Source organism: Drosophila tropicalis, unplaced genomic scaffold (genome assembly GCF_018151085.1).
Source record: "Drosophila tropicalis isolate 14030-0801.00 unplaced genomic scaffold, ASM1815108v1 contig_1109, whole genome shotgun sequence".
NCBI lineage: Eukaryota > Metazoa > Arthropoda > Insecta > Diptera > Drosophilidae > Drosophila > Drosophila tropicalis.
Genome location: NW_027172477.1, coordinates 509,053 through 525,830, shown reverse-complemented (window position 1 = coordinate 525,830; position 16,778 = coordinate 509,053). Strand labels below are relative to the sequence as shown.

Below are 16,778 nucleotides of genomic sequence, written 5' to 3'. Positions count from 1 at the left end.
TATTTGTATAACACTACTTCTGCCAAAAAACAGTTTGTAAGTCTGTTAATTAACAGCGAAATGTTATTTTTAACAAGCAGCTGATGGGAATGCCGCTAGAGAAAAGCGTTATATATTGTTAATTCTATTCTGAATTAGTTTCGTGAAAACATGAGCCAAAAAGTAATCAAATATATTGGACGTACCACGGACTTCCGCGGCAGCACTCTTTGGGAGCTGGTATCGACGCTACCCAATTGGGGAGAAGGCCGCATGGTCATACGTAACATGTTCCAACGGTACCCAGAACCGTGTTATATGCGGATTTTGAAGGTGCAAGCAGAAGATGCACAGGTAAATCAACTTTAGGACATAAGCTGAACGAAAAATTGTAAAAAAATACTATTTCAATTTGCAGGCCAATGAAATTCGGAAGGTTCGTGTAACTGTGGAGAAGACGTGGCGCGGCGTAACCCAACCTAAGCCAGTAGAGATTTTCAGCACTAGCTACAAGGCTGACTACGAATTGGTGCCTGTTGAAGAAGAGTCCAAGTTCCTAAACAATTCTAAGAAAGTCGCCCCCCGTTGTGTTGCCTAAGCATATTGAGTTTCCTCCTCTGCTGAGGGAATACATAAGAGAAGAAACTGGTGAGGCGAATCCTTTGATGAAAGTGCATTTTAAAAAAACTCACAACAAGCAAGCACGTGTAGCCCAGCCCGGAGAAAAGCCTTCTAAGGAAGTTTCCATGGATTTGGGCCAGCCCGCAAAAGTTGCCTCTAAGCTCTATGAGGGTTTACTGTAAGGAAAATCGTTTCCTGTTCTTCTGTTTTTAATATATACAAACATAACTTAAGCTTGACTAAATCTGTACATAATGGTGGAATATGGAATGGGAATTGGAATACTTTGGATTTTAATGCGGATCACTTAGGTGTGGACTCCATAGCCCGTAATTGTCGAGTCAAATTGTCCACCTCCAGACCGAGCACATCTAAATTCTCTTTGAGCGTTATATTTTTGAGTAGCGTGTCCTCCAGGACTGTCTGCAACTTTTTGTTAATCTCAAGCGACAAATCCAGAGACATAGCTTTGTTATTAGCCTGATCGGCAGCCTTGACTCCCCCATAAATGGCAGCCATAATACCATTGCCATATTTCACCAGTTCACTTTTATTCTGGTCGCTTTTGGAAGATGTTAATGCGCCAGCTGTCTGATCTCTGAGCATATAGTGCTGAACGACTTTGGATTTCTTTTGAACTTCGGCCACTAAGGCGGCTGTATGATTTTCTAGGAATTCTATGCGTTCCGTTTGTCGGGCTGTTGCTTGCTGAAGGCGAAGGATTCGCTCTACAAGGACTTTTTTTGAGGGCACAGCATTAAGATCGACGACAGTTTGAGTGGCTGTTACACTGCTGGTCACGGTTTCGGATTCAGATGATTCACTGGCACGACGACTGCTGCCACGACTATTTGATCTGGTGGATTCCACCTGAGATGGGGCTTGAGCTTGGGCTTGACTTTGGCTTTGTATCGGGTAACTACCATTCATGGCTTGGTGGCAATTACTGCAATAGCTGATTCCCTTTGATGGTTCTACGATGCCTTTTTTGTATTTTTGTAAATCGCGCTGCAGTTCTTTGACCACCGTCGAATGCTTCAGCTGATTGGCCTCAAAGTCACCCTGCAAATTCTCCAGTTTCTCCTTGGTCAATTCATACAGTTTGGTCTTCTCAGACAAATGTTTTGCTAGAATGAGGCGCTCCTCATTCTTAATGGCAAATTCTGCATTTAATTGTTGCTCCAATTCTGTATATTTTTGGTCGTATTGAAGCTTCTCTTGCTTTAGGAGTTTATTTTCAGCTTCTAGACCTTGTGACTAAAATAAAACATATACTTGAAACAATGAAATCATTTACAGCAAAAAGTGTGTCTCACCTTCGCTTCGGCCAGACAAATATCATTTTGTAGTTGAACAATTAATTCACTCATTTCCTTATTAATGGATAAAAGTTCCTGTTTTTTCAGTTGTAATTGTTCCAAGTCCGATTCATGATCCTCAACCAGAGATTCCAACTCTTTTACTCGCTCTTCTTCTGAACACAACTTGGCTTCATTGCTAAAGAAAGAATATAAACCCATTATTAACAACACGTCAATTTCTTCTAAAGAGAAAGTTTTATCTTACATGGTATTCTGTGTGCGCAATAGTTGCAGCTCGTCCAGTTGTCCTCTTAATTTGGCTGAATTCAACAGCTCATCACTGTAGGCCAACTCCACGGCATTGTGTTGTTCCTTTAATTGCTTCATTTCCCCGAGGAGAAAGTCACGCTAAAATTTAATAAGTTATTTATAATTACATTTTATATATTTCGTTTTATTAGCGACTTGCCTCTGTGGTAATCTCTTGCAGTTGGTGGTTCAGTTCCCTATGGACCTCAATTTGTTTTTGCTGCTCTCTAGTTATTTTATCAAGAGCCTCAGTCTTGCTGGTAATCTCATGTTTTAGCAGTATGGAGTTGGCTTCAAATTCGATTTTTAATTTTTCTGTAAAATTCAGTGGACATTAAGATAAGGTTTTTTTTTTGAATGTTTTTGTAGTACCTACCATTGGCCTTTTCTTCCAGCTTATTAGGCGCATTCCTTTCATCTTCCAGTTTGCGCTCTAGAACCTATAAGGAAAGAACATATATTAGGAAGGAGCTTTAACTTCAGATTATTCTCACTCACAGCTTTGGCTTCTGTTTCCATATTGAGCTTATTTATATGATACTTCAGTTTGGATTCCATGTGACCCATTTCTGTCTTGAGTTTCTCGCATTCCCTTTGATATTTACGAACTTCATTGCACTAGGAGAACTCAACGTTAAAAAACTTGGACAACTTATCGATTGATAAAGGATGTGTATACCTTTTCATCTATTATGTAGGTTATTCTGGACTTTTCCTCGTTTACAGCCTGGAAGCGTGTGGTTACATTTTTCACCTCTTTCCTAGAGTCGGCCAGTTGCTTTTCCACTGCATCCTTCTCTTTTTTGGCATCGATAAGCATTTTCTCTTTCATGGCAAATTTAATGACAGTGGCCTCCTTCTCTTTGGTGGCCACGTCCATTTCTTTGCGAAAGGCAATTTTCTCCTTTTCGAGAATGGCATTTTCACGTTGATGGAGCTGAAGCATATTGTCCTTTTGGGCATGGGCAGTACGTAGTTGTTCCAATTGTTGCTCATAACTGCGTCGTTGTTCCTCCAACTGAGCCAGGCAGTGGACATGCGAGAGTATGTCATTTGTGGAGGCAACTTTTTGGGATTTATCTTTCTCTGCCACCTGCGTCTGATCCCGAGCCTGAAGTTGTGCAAAACTCAAGCTGTCTGGCACGGATTCTTCAACAGGTTCTTGTGGTGGCAAGTCACATTTGATAGAAACAGCTTCTATTTCAGTCTCAACTGGTTTAGATGATGGTGCCTGAGTCTCCAGCTGCTGAGACTGCGACTCCAATTCCACTTCCACGTCAACTGGGGCAGCAGTGGTAACATCATGCTGTTCGATCCCGTTCTCTGCTAAATCGGGAATTTCCTCAGCCGGCTTAGAGGCCATGCTAGATGGCTATAGACCAAATGAATCCGTCTCAAGATGCACACGATTAGGATTCCTTGGTACCATGGATACCCAGAGTGCAAAATAATACAACTACAGAGTTGTCAATGCGAAACAATGACAGAGTTACCATCAACAGAAACAAAAGGTGAGATGTTAAACTTAACATTTCCAGTTGCCATTCACCTTGCCACATGGACTTGTCAAATCAGCTGTTTTACCGGCCATCGGTTGTTTACATTTTGTTTCACCAGTTCCCCACATTTTCGTAATGGTTTGTTCATTGGGTATCGAGGGCAGCGCCAATAAAATTGGCATAGGTATTATTCGCGATGGAGAGGTCTTGGCCAATGTTCGACGCACCTATATCACACCACCGGGAGAAGGTTTTCTACCCAAGGAAACGGCCAAGCATCATCGCGAAGCTATTTTGAGTTTGGTTCGGGAGAGTCTAAAAGAAGCGCAATTGGAACCGAAAGACTTGGATGTCATTTGCTATACAAAAGGTCCCGGGATGGCCCCACCTCTACTGGTGGGAGCAATAGTTGCGCGGACTCTTTCACTATTGTGGGAGAAACCGCTGCTGGGGGTTAATCATTGTATTGGTCACATCGAAATGGGTCGTTTCATTACGAAAGCCCAAAATCCAATTGTCTTGTATGTGAGTGGCGGGAATACGCAGGTCATAGCTTATTCGAATCAAAGATATAGGATATTTGGTGAGACTATAGACATTGCTGTTGGCAATTGTCTAGATCGGTTTGCAAGGATAATCAAGCTGTCCAACGATCCCAGTCCAGGATACAACATTGAACAGCTGGCAAAGTTAGGAACGAATTATATCAAACTGCCTTATGTGGTCAAGGGCATGGATGTAAGTTTCTCTGGCATTCTTTCCCACATAGAAGAATTGGCTGAGCCAAATAAACGGAAAAACAAAAGAAAGAAGGCAACAGATGACATCACAGATGAAGGAGAAGTATCTTATAGCAAAGAAGATCTCTGCTATTCTCTGCAGGAAACTATTTTCGCCATGCTGGTAGAGATAACCGAAAGAGCCATGGCCCACTGTGAATCCCAAGAGGTGAGCGATCTGCCTGGAATTGTACTTATTCTAATTTACCATTTTCATTCAGGTGTTGATTGTAGGAGGCGTTGGGTGTAATGAGCGTTTACAGGAGATGATGCGTATTATGTGCCAAGAACGTGGAGGTAAACTTTTTGCCACTGATGAACGTTATTGTATAGACAATGGCCTAATGATTGCCCATGCCGGAGCTGAGATGTTTAAGTCGGGTATAACTATGCCATTGGAAGATGCCTTTGTCACTCAAAGATATCGCACAGATGAGGTTTTGGTTAAGTGGCGCACGGATTAGCTAACCAATACATTTTTTTTATTAAATGCTAATTTTGAAATATAATATATGTATATGTATTTGTAGAAGGATTTGTTAAAGATGATGCAACAGCTCTCTCTCTCTCTCTCGTAATCCCGTCCTTAATTGTTTTATGCATGTTCCTTACCTGTCCATTGTTGCTTCAATTCGAGCGGGAAAACACGTTTACCCTCAATCACATAGACAGCTCCATTCTTTTCCTTATCCAACACACTGAGGATACATCTGGCCACATCGGTGGCGCTTTGTTTATTGAGCCTATCCAGTATTTTGTAGGTCTCATCGCTAGTCTCCGGGAAAATGATCTTCTCCGTGAAATTGGTAAACATATCGGTCATAGTGGCTCCCGGGCACACTGTGACGAACTTAATGCCCGATCGTTGATAGAATTGATCATTCTGTTGGTGATTAAAGATTTGGTCCGTAATCATTGGACATGTGCGGCAATATTTAATCCAATACTCACTCCCAGACAACGGGTAAAGTTAATAATGCCCGCCTTGGTGGCTCCATAGACTGGTATAATGAACATTGGATCCAATCCTACCACCGAGCTCATGTTGACGATCAGACCACCATTGCCGCCATTCTCCTTGTTCATGTACTGCAAGGCACTCAGCGTAGAGTTCATAATGCCACCCAAATTGACCAGCAAAGTCCGTTGCACATCCTTATCATTGAAAATGCCAGCCACATTGACAACGATATCAATGCTGCCAAAGGTTTTAACAATCTCCTCGTAGGTGGCCTCGATTCCCTTACGATTGGCCACATCCATTTTGATGATCATTACACTCTGGGTCGGATGGGCAGCCCGTAGCTTGACAAACTCCTCCAAATTGTCCTGCAAGTCAATTATGGCCACCTTCTGAATGCATTAGCAAAACGAAAAAAAAGAAGAATTCAACATTAAATCCAAAGTATATCCTCTGCCTTAAGTTATTCTTTTTTCGTTTATACCGCTGCACCATTCGATAGCAATTGCCTGGCCACCTGTAGCCCTATGCCTCCTGCTCCGCCAGTGACTACTGCATTTTTTCCACGATAAGCCATGATTGGATTGAATGAAATTGAAATTTGCTTTCAGACTGCTTAGTTGGGGGCCAATCCAAGCTGCTTTTATATCAAAATCGCCGCTGCCATATGATATATAAATCCATTTTCAATGCAATCGATCTCAAATGTAGGCCTGGGTCTGAGCATTATGCAAGTGCAAGCCAAACAGGTGGATCAATTTCCATCTCTGATCGCTGTAGCGTTTAATCTGCTTCACACTGCTCTGGTTTTTCGTGTCCAATGCTGATTGACATCATAAAATAGTTATAGAAATCAAACTAATAACACAATAATCAAGCAAATCTGTCTATGGAATTTATGAATCTTCTTTCTCAAATGGATTATTTCTATATACATAATAAGGGAATCTAGGTACATAGTTCCTAGGTATCCCACGAATCGTGGCTGTAATCCATAGACTATATTATTCAATCCTTTTTCTCTTCACTAAAAACTAATTTGAATATTTAATCTAGTTATTGGAAAGTTTCTATGTACATAGATTGTATTTCATATTTGTAGCTTTATTCAAAACGAAATTCTTAAATATGATGTATATAGCTATCTCATATATGTATGTGTGTGTGTGTGTGTGTGTGGATATATACGTATATATGTATATGTTCTTGTGGAATATTAAAAATGTTTTCAAGATCTTAAGACTAGCAAAAACGTTTTCTTTTTTGTTGGTTCTCATAGATAATGCTTGAAGATATAAATTTGTGTGGACTTTTCTTTTTGCACTTTTGGGTATATAAATAATAAATAAATATATATTTGAAAAATAAACCATATAGTAAATGCTTCAAAATAAACACAAGGTTTTTTTTTTTGTGTTTTTTTTTGTTTTTAATTTGTTTACGCACTTAAAATAATCACAACTTAGTTTATAAGAATGTTTTAAATGAAATTCAGGTTACGAAACACAAGACACAAAAAATAGAACAAAAAAAAAAAAAAAAAAACAACATAAAACGAAATTTAAGAAAAGTGTGTGTTTTTTTTTTTTGTGATAGAGGAAAAAGGAAGATGAATTGGTTATGAATCTACTTGGCAGCATCGTAAGTATCCTTGTGCTGATAGCCACTAACATAGCCCGATTCGTCGACCAGATTTCGTCTGCCGGCAATGCCCTTACCCTTGCCACTGGCATCGAATCGTTCCTTGTGGGAACCCGTATACTTGCTGGTATCCGTAAGCCGATCCACGGCAGCAGCGGCCTTGCCAGCCTGGACAAACATAGTCAAAGTTTATATTTGTTTTATAAAATAATTGAGCAAAAGGACGAAGAATGTTCTATCTCACCGAAACTGACTGCACACCAGGAGCTCCACAATTGGCCAATTTCGATTTAATCTCAGCTAGCTCAACTTTTTTCGTTTTAGCCAAATCATCGAGAAACTTATTATAATCCAAAATGCCAATTTTCATGGCTTTGAACTTTTTGAAATGGATGCCCGTGTCCGTGGTAGTTATTTTCTTATCAATCACTTTGGCCTGCTTCATCCATTTGTCACTCTGCGAAAGGGTTATCAATTTGCCATCCGATTTGGTATCCCCGAATTTCGAGAAGGCCTTGAATTGGTCCGAGAAACTGACTTTCGGTGCCCCATCATCTAGAGCCAATTGTCCCAGCTCGGCGGTGGGTGGTGCCTCTGTTGTTGGGGCTGTTGCTGGTGGTGCGGCCTCCGTTGACATATTGAATCTGAATAATTGATGAGATTCGATTATAATCGAATTCTATACTTATGTGTGACCTAACACGCAATGAGCAGGGATTGTCTTCATTCAAGATGCAAATAACCAAACAACTTCTAAATCATTAAACAGGTTCTAAGGATTCAACTTGTGTATGAGTATGTGGCAACTTTTGTGATTGCCGAGAAATCAGGGCCCATTAGTTGTTAAGTGTATAAAAAGTTCTATATAACCCTGTCTGTACATATTTCTTTATAACTGCGATAGGCTTATCTCCCTTTCGCTTCTCTCTCATTTGTGTGGTGATGATGATATCACAGGTCGAGAACGAAAAAAAAAAAAAAAACAAAATTTCAACTAACGCTAATGGGAATTATATTTGAAATGACGCCATCATAGTGCTCTTTCCAGGTTCCCCGTCTCCCACTCCCTCTCTTGATATAGTATATTAGCACCTCTATAGACGATATGCAAAACAGAAATAGCCGTTGGCCAAGTTAGTTTAAGCCATCAAGTGATATTTTCAATGGGGTGGTCTTTCGACCGTTTTCAGCGACTCTGAACCATAGCCATGTTATACCAATAACATTAAATAAAACGTATGTATGTAGGCTTTAATGCATCGAGAGCCATTAATAACCAGCCAGTTAAATCTTTTCCTGTTCCTTGTTTTTTTTGTGTTTTCTTCTGTGTTTTGTTTGGGCTCTCTTCTTCACGGGAGCCGAGGAAGCGAAACTGTGGAAGCCGCTTTGAGCATAATTTAAGAGATGCGATAAGATACAACCAGTTTTCAGTATTTAGTATCGGAATCGTGAGATATGATTGTGTAGGTCATGTTTGACAGTTGTTTACAAAATGCATATTAAGCCCTCCCCATCCACAAAAACAGAAAAGGACCCATTCGGAGTGAGAAGTAAGTAAGAATACCTTATCCATGGCATTAGCTCTGATCAAACATGGATTGTTGATTAATAGCTTTTTTATATGGCCTTTAATACATTGCATTTTCAATGATGAAAGGTGAATGGAAATGTGACGGGGGGAGGAAGGAGAGGGTTTAGATTTGAATTGACCTTCAACTTGCAATTGCCAAGCCATAGAGCATATCAAATGATTATGGGGCGGTGGGTGGGTACTCAGCTTTGGCATTTTAATCTCCGCTCTGCTTATGTCATTCGTACAATTAATGTTTGTGTATTTTCTGTTCTTTGTTTTTTAGGGTGAGGCGAAAACAAACCAAGCAAGAAAATTATATCTAATCATCAGAATGATATTTATACGCCTTGAATTGGCATCATCATCATCATCATCAATCATTAACAACATAGAGACTATTGACCCCGACTAACATATCAGCATACACAACACTCTGTCTCGCATCGGTTTTTTTCTTTTACCTGACTCTCCTGGACTAACTAACTAATTACCTGACACAACTCTTGACTTCTTTTAGCCGCTCTGCTCACTCCACAACATGTTGTATGTAATTGGAAGCCATAAAACATGATAAAGAAGATGAAGAGAAAGAAATCTGAATCGCAAAAAAATAAAAATAAAAATAACATGAAATAATCCTCTTTGACTGTCGGACCATAAATAATTTTGGTCAGTTTTGCCAGTACTTAATATCTGATGAACAAGTTTCCTCTCTATAACTATAAATATATGCGAGAAGATATATATGTACATATATATACAAAAGATAAACGCGAAACGCGTGGCCAACATTTTAATTAGTTTTTCTTAAGCCAAATCTGGAAAGACTAAATTGGATTTTTAAATTGAGTAAATAATGAATCTATATAACAGATAGGCATATGGAGATGAAAGCTTCCGGAAGGGAATGGGACTGGGGTGAGATGTAGCTACAAGATTATTTTGATACCCTTGCCAATGTAGGCTACATCCACTGCCAAAAGCCCTTTTGCAGTATCTTATCCACTTGAAATTCGAATCGAAGGAATCGTGCTTAATGGCCAAACATTTATTTGATATTCTGTATACCAATAAAAGCCTACCTCAAGTGGCTTCAAAATTTAGGTCATGTTATGAAAACGGGGGCGAATACATGGAATTGAATGCGATGCCAAGGGGGAGCCAAACAAAAAATATGATTCTCCAACATAATTCAAATTAGTTTGTCGCCTCGAACTTAATGCATAAATTAAAAAACAAACAAAAAAAAAAAGCAGGAAATGAAATATACACGCAATGAAAGGGGAATGGGGGAGTGGGGAGTCGTCGTCTATGCTGTCATACCTACTCTATATACACATATTTATACACATGGGTAATATGCATCTTTTTAGCAGATGACATCAGCCCCCATTCTCCCTCCAAAACCAAAAAATGTGAGGCGCAAGCGCCATAGAAAGGATAGGGAAAACATATATGTACATACAAACGGAAATGGAAACCCGAACGGGAACCTAAAAGGATGCTTGCAATCCTTTTGTTATCTTAAACAAAAACTAGAGCTGGGTCTCGCATTTCTGGATCGAACAACTGGGTCAATGTAGAAATTCCTTTCATTCAACAAAAGTTCACTTTCAATTTCCCGAAAAAAACAAAAACAAAGATGCAAATTCGAACGATGATGATGCATAGTGAGAGGGCCAAAAGATTTAGTCGATGTATAAAATTCTGTATATATATGTATATGGAAATTGATGCTCTGTATCCAGACTTTCTCGGCGAAGAGTGGGGCTAAACACTTCACTTAGTTTTTGTGCGATTTCGGTTTGAAAACTTACAAAATTAATTTTAGGTTTTTTTGGGTTATTTGTTAATGTATAAAAAAAATATTGATATATATATTTAGTTTGTTTATTATTTAGTTTGTTTTTGTTTGGTGAACGTTTTACTGGCGCTGCTGTTGATACTCAACTAACTGTTGGGCAAATGCGCAGCCAACAAACTAGAGTCCAAGCGGCGTATGAGTGATGTTTTTCCTCTTCCTACGAAAGCTTTCAATTTGAGTGGAAATGCGTGCGTTTCCATGGGCGTAGATAGAAATAAAAGAAATTCAACAAAAATATATTGATAAGCGAGTTAAAATAAGAATTTAACGATTGAAAACGATTTTTATATCATAAGACTCATTCGATAGAGAGATATGGTGCTACCTTTGCGCTAAATTCTTATTTATGGACCTCTTTTGATTCCTGAGCTTTTCAAACTTTCATCGTTAAGATGATGTCTGGACTACGCCCATGATGGCCAAAGATATGAATGAGAATTTAAGCGCCAAAAACGAAATTCTTGCCAAACAATAACAAAGATGACCCCTAGTCTTATCGTTGCTTCCTCACCCCCTTTCTCGTTTCATTTGGCAATGTTTTTAGTTTTGTTTTTGTTGGTAAATTTATAATATATGTATACATAATCCTCTGGAAGATATTTCAGTATATTCTGTGGCCATGATGACTTCATCACAACTAAAAACAAAAACCACCAAACGAAACTAAACAGCAAAAAAAGAAACAGCCAAACAAAAACCATTTATCAAAAAGCAAAAACAAAATGTGACGTTTGCCTGCCCCGCACGGTCCCCCTCATGGTTCCCCTTGGACCCTCCAATGTGCCATCTAGAAGAGTTCTTATCAGTGAGCTCCGTGGAAGTTCACTCGAAACGTTTCGGTGAGTGAAAGCTTCTGCGTTGTGTCAGGTCGAGCTTTTACATTTTGGGGTGTTTGTGTGTGTGTGTGTCCGATTTGACCATAAAATAGAAAACGATGCGTGAAATTTGACAAGAGAACAAAACACGCACAACAAGTGAACAGCCTAATGGTGACGAGGGGCGCTTAAGTGCGGGCGCGGTGGGGAAAAGGGCGCCAAATTAAGCAAATGAGCTCATGGCAGGGGGGTTCGCCTAAATTATACACGCGCCCAAAAGCCAGAGTTGGTTCCCAAATCAAGAAACTATTGTGTTTAAAAGCTAACAATACGCCTTAGGTGCGTTTCGGAGCTGGAGATTTGGAGGTTTCAATATAGAATAATTATTGTATCCTTCAAAAATATTGATTCTATATCCCTAAAACATATGTAGTTAAGATTCATAACTCTTAGTATAGGCTTAGATCTCGAGACTGAATAAAATTCACGATAATGCATTAAATAAAATTCCATTTGATTGGCCGAATTATTTATCTATTCATTTGGAAATTCACGCTTTCATATCCTTTAATCCTTAAAAGCTGATAAGAATATCCCATGGCTTAAAAGACAAACATTTTTTTTAGAGTATATCCTTGATCTTGAGTCTGAAATGAATTAGTCAAAATGATCATCATGTTAAAATCCTTAAAACAAAGTAAAAATGTGACATATTTCAAGAAGATTTGTTAAGGAAACTTGACCAACGGTTTCATGGAGTTTCGTTAGGAAACTTTTTCGGAAACCTATTATTTAATATTAAAATAGACTTAGTCTTGACTTAGTTCGTTTGAGTTCAACGAACTGTGGTCGGTTAAGGACTATGTCGCCGGGTGGTCAGAGACAAGTACAAAACTTAAGGGTCTCTTACGATTAGAATCAGCCATTTGTATATAGTGTGAGCACTATGTAGAGACCTTTTGACCAAAAACAACTTGACAGTGATTTATTGGCAGTGAGTGACGAAATTATTTGGTTAGTTTGTTGGCCAACGAGCCATGATGAAGTCATAGTAAACCGGATTCGAATATTTAACCTGGGATTGGGTAGGGCTGGCATTGTTAATTAGCTTTCAGTTAGTTTGCTGGAGAGGATAAACTTTGTTTATTCTTTCAACTTTATTCCGATTTCCACAGTTATGTGTTATTTATGCAGTTAGTTGATGACTCTGGGTCGATGTTACAGAAAGCAAATATTTGCCTCGCCTTTGAGGCGAAAGGAGATCGTTAAAAAAGAATTTATAGAAGTCAAATGGAATTAAGCTTTGATTGAAGTTAAGTATCTTGGGCTAACATTAAAATGCTTTTATCCAACAAGGCCAATTCCTGATGAAGTCCCCCCCGCCATGGCTCCTGGGCAGCAACCGCTTGCGTCTGGCCCGCCCCAAATCTCGCTTCCTAATCAGGCGATGCGATGCAAGAAATAAGAAACAGAAACTAAAAATAAACCAAGTCAAGTCATGCGAAAGAAGCAAAGCCAAACAAGGGGGAGAGGGGGGTGAGGTGGCAGGTGGGATCAGGAACGCAAGGCAACTTCGTCTCAGGCCAAATGTGGCCCTTGGCCTTCACTCACCTTGAAATGCCGTTGGGTTGCTGTGAGCCAGAAAAGGAGTTCGAGTAGCAGTTAATGTTAAAGTTGGAGTTCGAGTTGGAGCTGGAATTGGAGTTGGAGTTGGAGTGGCTGCTGCATATCAATTACCATGAAGAAACAGAAAAGGGAATTTGGTTTCTGGCCTTGAGGCCCAAGCCAGATGCAACACAGATATCATCGCAGCCCACTCAGCCAGCCAGCCATGTGTGCACAATTAAACCAAATTGACAACGAACCGAAGAGAAGGAAATGTTGAGGCCCAAGAAGATTGCAGAACAAGAACTAAAGAATAACGAGATTGAGATCGAGGTGGAGATGGCTATGGCGATGGAGGTGATGGTGGTGGTGAGGGAGACGACGTGTCCGTTAACGACACAAGTGGACAGGCACTTGAGGGCAGACCAGAATCCAGAATCTAGATTCTAGACGCTAGATGTTAGCTAGCAGCTGGCTGCTGGGTATATAAGGATCCTGCCTGGCTCACTTAATCCACAGAACGTTAAGTGAACCCCAGCTAGATACAGCATCGACCATGCTCTCTCATCTCTTCATACTGAGTACATTGACGGCCTCGTTGGTCCAGGGCCTGGCCATATTTGCAACCTATCCGACCCAATATGCGGCCGAAGGTTCCGGATTGGTGACACCAACACAACAACAATATCTAAGCCAAGATGTCCTGGGACAATATGCCTACGGCTATGCTGAGCCATTGTCCAGCAAGCATGAGACCCGCTCATGGGACGGAACCACCCGTGGTAGCTATAGCTATCGCGATGCCACTGGTAAACTCCAAACTGTTGACTACACCGCCGACTCCGATGGCTTCCATGTGGCGGCCACCAACTTGCCCACAGCGGCGAGTCCTCGCGCCGTTGTCCAATCCCACAGTCAGAGCGATGAAAAGGATGTACTGCCCCAGCCCGTTGTCGACACGGCTGAAGTGGCTGCCGCCAAATCGTTTCACCTGAAGCGCGTGGAGGCCGAGAAACAACGCAATGACATATTGGCACGCCGATCGAATGTGATTGCTGTCCCAGCAGCCGTCCACTATACCATTCCACGCTATTATATTCCGCGTTTCTACTATTGAGAGCAAATGTAATTTTCTGATTGAAACCCGATTAATAAACATATCGAAATCAGACATTCGAAAGCGAACAAATAACATAACGTAAAGGGTCAGTTATGTGGCTTATAAACAAGGCTTATACCAATGTCTCCCTTTGGTCAATAGCAATAACAATTATTTTAGATATGTTTGGGTACATACTTAGCTTCCTGGTAACCACAAATTTGCCTTGAGCTTAACCTCAACTTTTCATAATTCGAATATTTATTTTTTTGATTTCAATTAAATTTAATAGCAGCATAAACAACAACGACAACGACAATAACTGGAAAAGGTAGCCCAATCTCCTAACCCAAACCTTGCACACTGTGACGGGTCATAGAGTTTCATGTGTCAAATATTTTTTGGCATTAAGAGAGAGAGAGAGAAACTAGTGTAAATTGTTCATTGTTTTATTTAAGCACCGCTTGAAAGATTTAACAAATATATTCCAAATATTTGACTATATTCAGGGACAGATTAAGCCAGGAAACAAAAAACCAAAACATAAGTTTTCGAGGTCTATAGTTTTCCTAAGTTAATGTTAGGACAAAAACTAGGATAATTACACAGATTATTTTTCTTCTTTTCAGAATGTATTTAAGCGGTTCTAAAATATATTCTAAAGTGACATCAAACACTTGAAAATGTGAAAATTTCGAACCGATTTTGAAATAAATCATGATGCACCTCGAGAATATGACTCCAACTATGGTCCTTCTGTATTTTCGTCGATTTCTAACCGATTTTAAAAGATTATATATCAGTCAAATCAGAATTTAGTATGTATTAAAATGATACTAAACACTTGGGTAGTTGGAAAATTTAATGTAGACTCGATTTTTCATAAAAATCATCAAAATTTTTGGAATTGAAAATTCAGATATACATTTTTGCGACTTCTTTGCATTTATTGTCTAGAAAAGATAACTTGATAACTATCACGATTTATATTTCAACTTAAAGAAGAGATATCAGCTTTTATCATCTTTAAACTCCAAATCGAAATAATTTATGAGCTGATTTTATCCTTCTCTTAAGCTTCCATGGACACAGTAGGATGAGTCTGTAGGGTCAGTCGGGAGAAAAGCGACAAAAATGTCAATATTTAGAATAATTTGGGTATACTTTTCTGATCTCTTTATAAGCCCGGCTAGTAATTCATCGAAGACGACTTCGAAAACTAAATTTTTTCTAAATAAGTCTTGAAAATGTGCAATTTGTTTTAGCTTGAAATGCAATGGAATGGCCAACCCAAGCGATCATATGAACCAGTGTGCATTGGCCCGGTTCCTTGACCTCTACGAGAAAAGCCAGAGAGTGCGAGAGAGAGAGAGGGTCGGTCGGTTGCTTCGGCACTGGAAGTCTGATTAAGTTCTTTGGTCCCTGGCATTGTTGTCAGCGGCAGGAGCAGCAGCAGCAGCAACATTGGCAACATCGTTGTTGTCTTCGACCCGCTGCCCTTTTTTTTGTGCGATTGTTGGGGCAAGACTCTTGCCACAGACAGATGAAAACAAATTGCGGCTTTTGTGCACAAATTTATGCTGAACTTGTTGAAATCGGCAAAATGTGTTTATGTAGTGTGTACAGTGGAGTGTGGAGCCAAAAAGGCCAAAAGGAATATGAAAGTAAACCCCAAAAACCAGGCGACCTTCCTGGGAATGCACGATATGGCACATATTTTTTTCGGGCCACAGAAGCAGCAGCAGCAGAGCATGGTGATCGCTATATATAAAGGGGAGAATCCTCATTTTAGGCCAGCACAGAGTTCTCTATAGAGTGAGCGAGTACTAGTCCACAATTGAGAAGACTAGCAGCGTTCCAATCACGATTCTCCACACTGCAATAATAATAACAACAAGGAAAATGCATTTAGCCCTCATCTGGTGTTCACTGATTGTGGCCGTAGTCAGTAGTTCCGCAGGAGTACCGCAACCATCACTGGATTATGGAGCTCCATTGCCACAGCCCTATCAATATCACTCACAGGATGACTTTGGTCAGTATGCTTATGGTTATGCCGGTCCTTTGTCGAGCAAACAGGAATCTCGGACTGCGGATGGCACTATTAGAGGTAGCTATAGCTATCGCAATGCCCATGGTACAATCCAAACAGTCGAATACATTGCGGACACAAAAAGGTTTCCACATAATCTCGTCAGATGGACCACAGCCGCAGGCGAATGAAGAAACTCCAGAGGTGGCCGCCCTGCGAGCTCAACACTTGGCTGCCCATGAAGAGGCCAAACTGCGTTTGGCCGGCAACAGTGTTGAGGTCGACGCTGGTCCCCAACCGGTCCAGGATACCCCCGAAGTGGCCGCAGCCAAAGTGGCCTTCTTCAGACGCTATGAGGCCGAGAAGCTGCGCAATCTTTTGATAAGTGAAAAACAAGTCAAGTTACCCACCCATACAGTCTACTCTCAACCGATCTATGTCTATCAGCCCAGTCGTGGATACACCTACAATCGGAAGACGGAAATCCAAAGGGACTATCTGCCAGTGGCTTAAAATGTCAAATACAAAATGATTTATCCGTTTTTTTTTTTTCTTTCACTTAATTTGTTGCCCTAATAAATGTTAAAATTGCTTTATCAATATGGGAAGATCTTTTTGATGGATAGAAAGACGTTTTTTTCGGCACTAAAGTGCACTAGGTTGCATTTATTCTTAAACAAAATGTTTTTTTACATAAAGT

At 40.1% G+C, this 16,778-nt stretch overlaps 6 protein-coding genes across 7 annotated transcripts; 3 read left to right on the top strand and 3 right to left on the bottom strand.

Moving 5' to 3' along the window:
- Positions 1 to 32: 32 nt before the first annotated feature.
- On the top strand, positions 33 to 833 carry mRpS34 (mitochondrial ribosomal protein S34). Its single transcript, XM_068286261.1, is given in 3 exon segments — positions 33 to 333; positions 398 to 556; positions 558 to 833. Coding segments are annotated over 3 exon segments (567 nt in total). The 5' UTR covers positions 33 to 150; the 3' UTR covers positions 783 to 833.
- Golgin104 (Golgin 104) lies at positions 773 to 3,693 on the bottom strand. The gene is made up of 7 exons (XM_068285912.1): positions 2,890 to 3,693; positions 2,709 to 2,828; positions 2,587 to 2,650; positions 2,371 to 2,525; positions 2,167 to 2,309; positions 1,917 to 2,097; positions 773 to 1,857 (listed from the first exon to the last, which is right to left on the bottom strand). Exons 1-7 carry the CDS (start codon positions 3,571 to 3,573, stop codon positions 904 to 906), a joined length of 2,301 nt encoding a protein of 766 aa, XP_068142013.1. The 5' UTR covers positions 3,574 to 3,693; the 3' UTR covers positions 773 to 903.
- An 84-nt stretch (positions 3,694 to 3,777) lies between these two features.
- On the top strand, positions 3,778 to 5,023 carry Tcs3 (Probable tRNA N6-adenosine threonylcarbamoyltransferase Tcs3). Its single transcript, XM_068286107.1, has 2 exons — positions 3,778 to 4,657; positions 4,710 to 5,023. Exons 1-2 carry the CDS (start codon positions 3,845 to 3,847, stop codon positions 4,950 to 4,952), a joined length of 1,056 nt encoding a protein of 351 aa, XP_068142208.1. The 5' UTR covers positions 3,778 to 3,844; the 3' UTR covers positions 4,953 to 5,023.
- On the bottom strand, positions 4,927 to 6,079 carry Pdh (Photoreceptor dehydrogenase). 2 transcript variants are annotated; one of them, XM_068286207.1, is made up of 3 exons: positions 5,934 to 6,079; positions 5,440 to 5,841; positions 4,927 to 5,371 (listed from the first exon to the last, which is right to left on the bottom strand). In XM_068286207.1, exons 1-3 carry the CDS (start codon positions 6,024 to 6,026, stop codon positions 5,084 to 5,086), a joined length of 783 nt encoding a protein of 260 aa, XP_068142308.1. In that variant the 5' UTR covers positions 6,027 to 6,079; the 3' UTR covers positions 4,927 to 5,083. The 2 variants fall into 2 exon arrangements, with proteins under 2 accessions (XP_068142308.1, XP_068142317.1); XM_068286216.1 differs by having other exon boundaries at positions 5,440 to 5,838; positions 5,934 to 6,073.
- Positions 6,080 to 6,532: 453 nt separating this feature from the next.
- Positions 6,533 to 10,627, bottom strand: ringer (ringmaker). Its single transcript, XM_068286247.1, has 3 exons — positions 10,481 to 10,627; positions 7,335 to 7,734; positions 6,533 to 7,258 (listed from the first exon to the last, which is right to left on the bottom strand). Exons 2-3 carry the CDS (start codon positions 7,725 to 7,727, stop codon positions 7,076 to 7,078), a joined length of 576 nt encoding a protein of 191 aa, XP_068142348.1. The 5' UTR covers positions 7,728 to 7,734; positions 10,481 to 10,627; the 3' UTR covers positions 6,533 to 7,075.
- A 2,593-nt stretch (positions 10,628 to 13,220) lies between these two features.
- On the top strand, positions 13,221 to 16,591 carry LOC137573453 (uncharacterized). Its single transcript, XM_068285395.1, is given in 4 exon segments — positions 13,221 to 13,330; positions 13,467 to 14,050; positions 15,959 to 16,218; positions 16,220 to 16,591. Coding segments are annotated over 4 exon segments (1,326 nt in total).
- Positions 16,592 to 16,778: the final 187 nt, after the last annotated feature.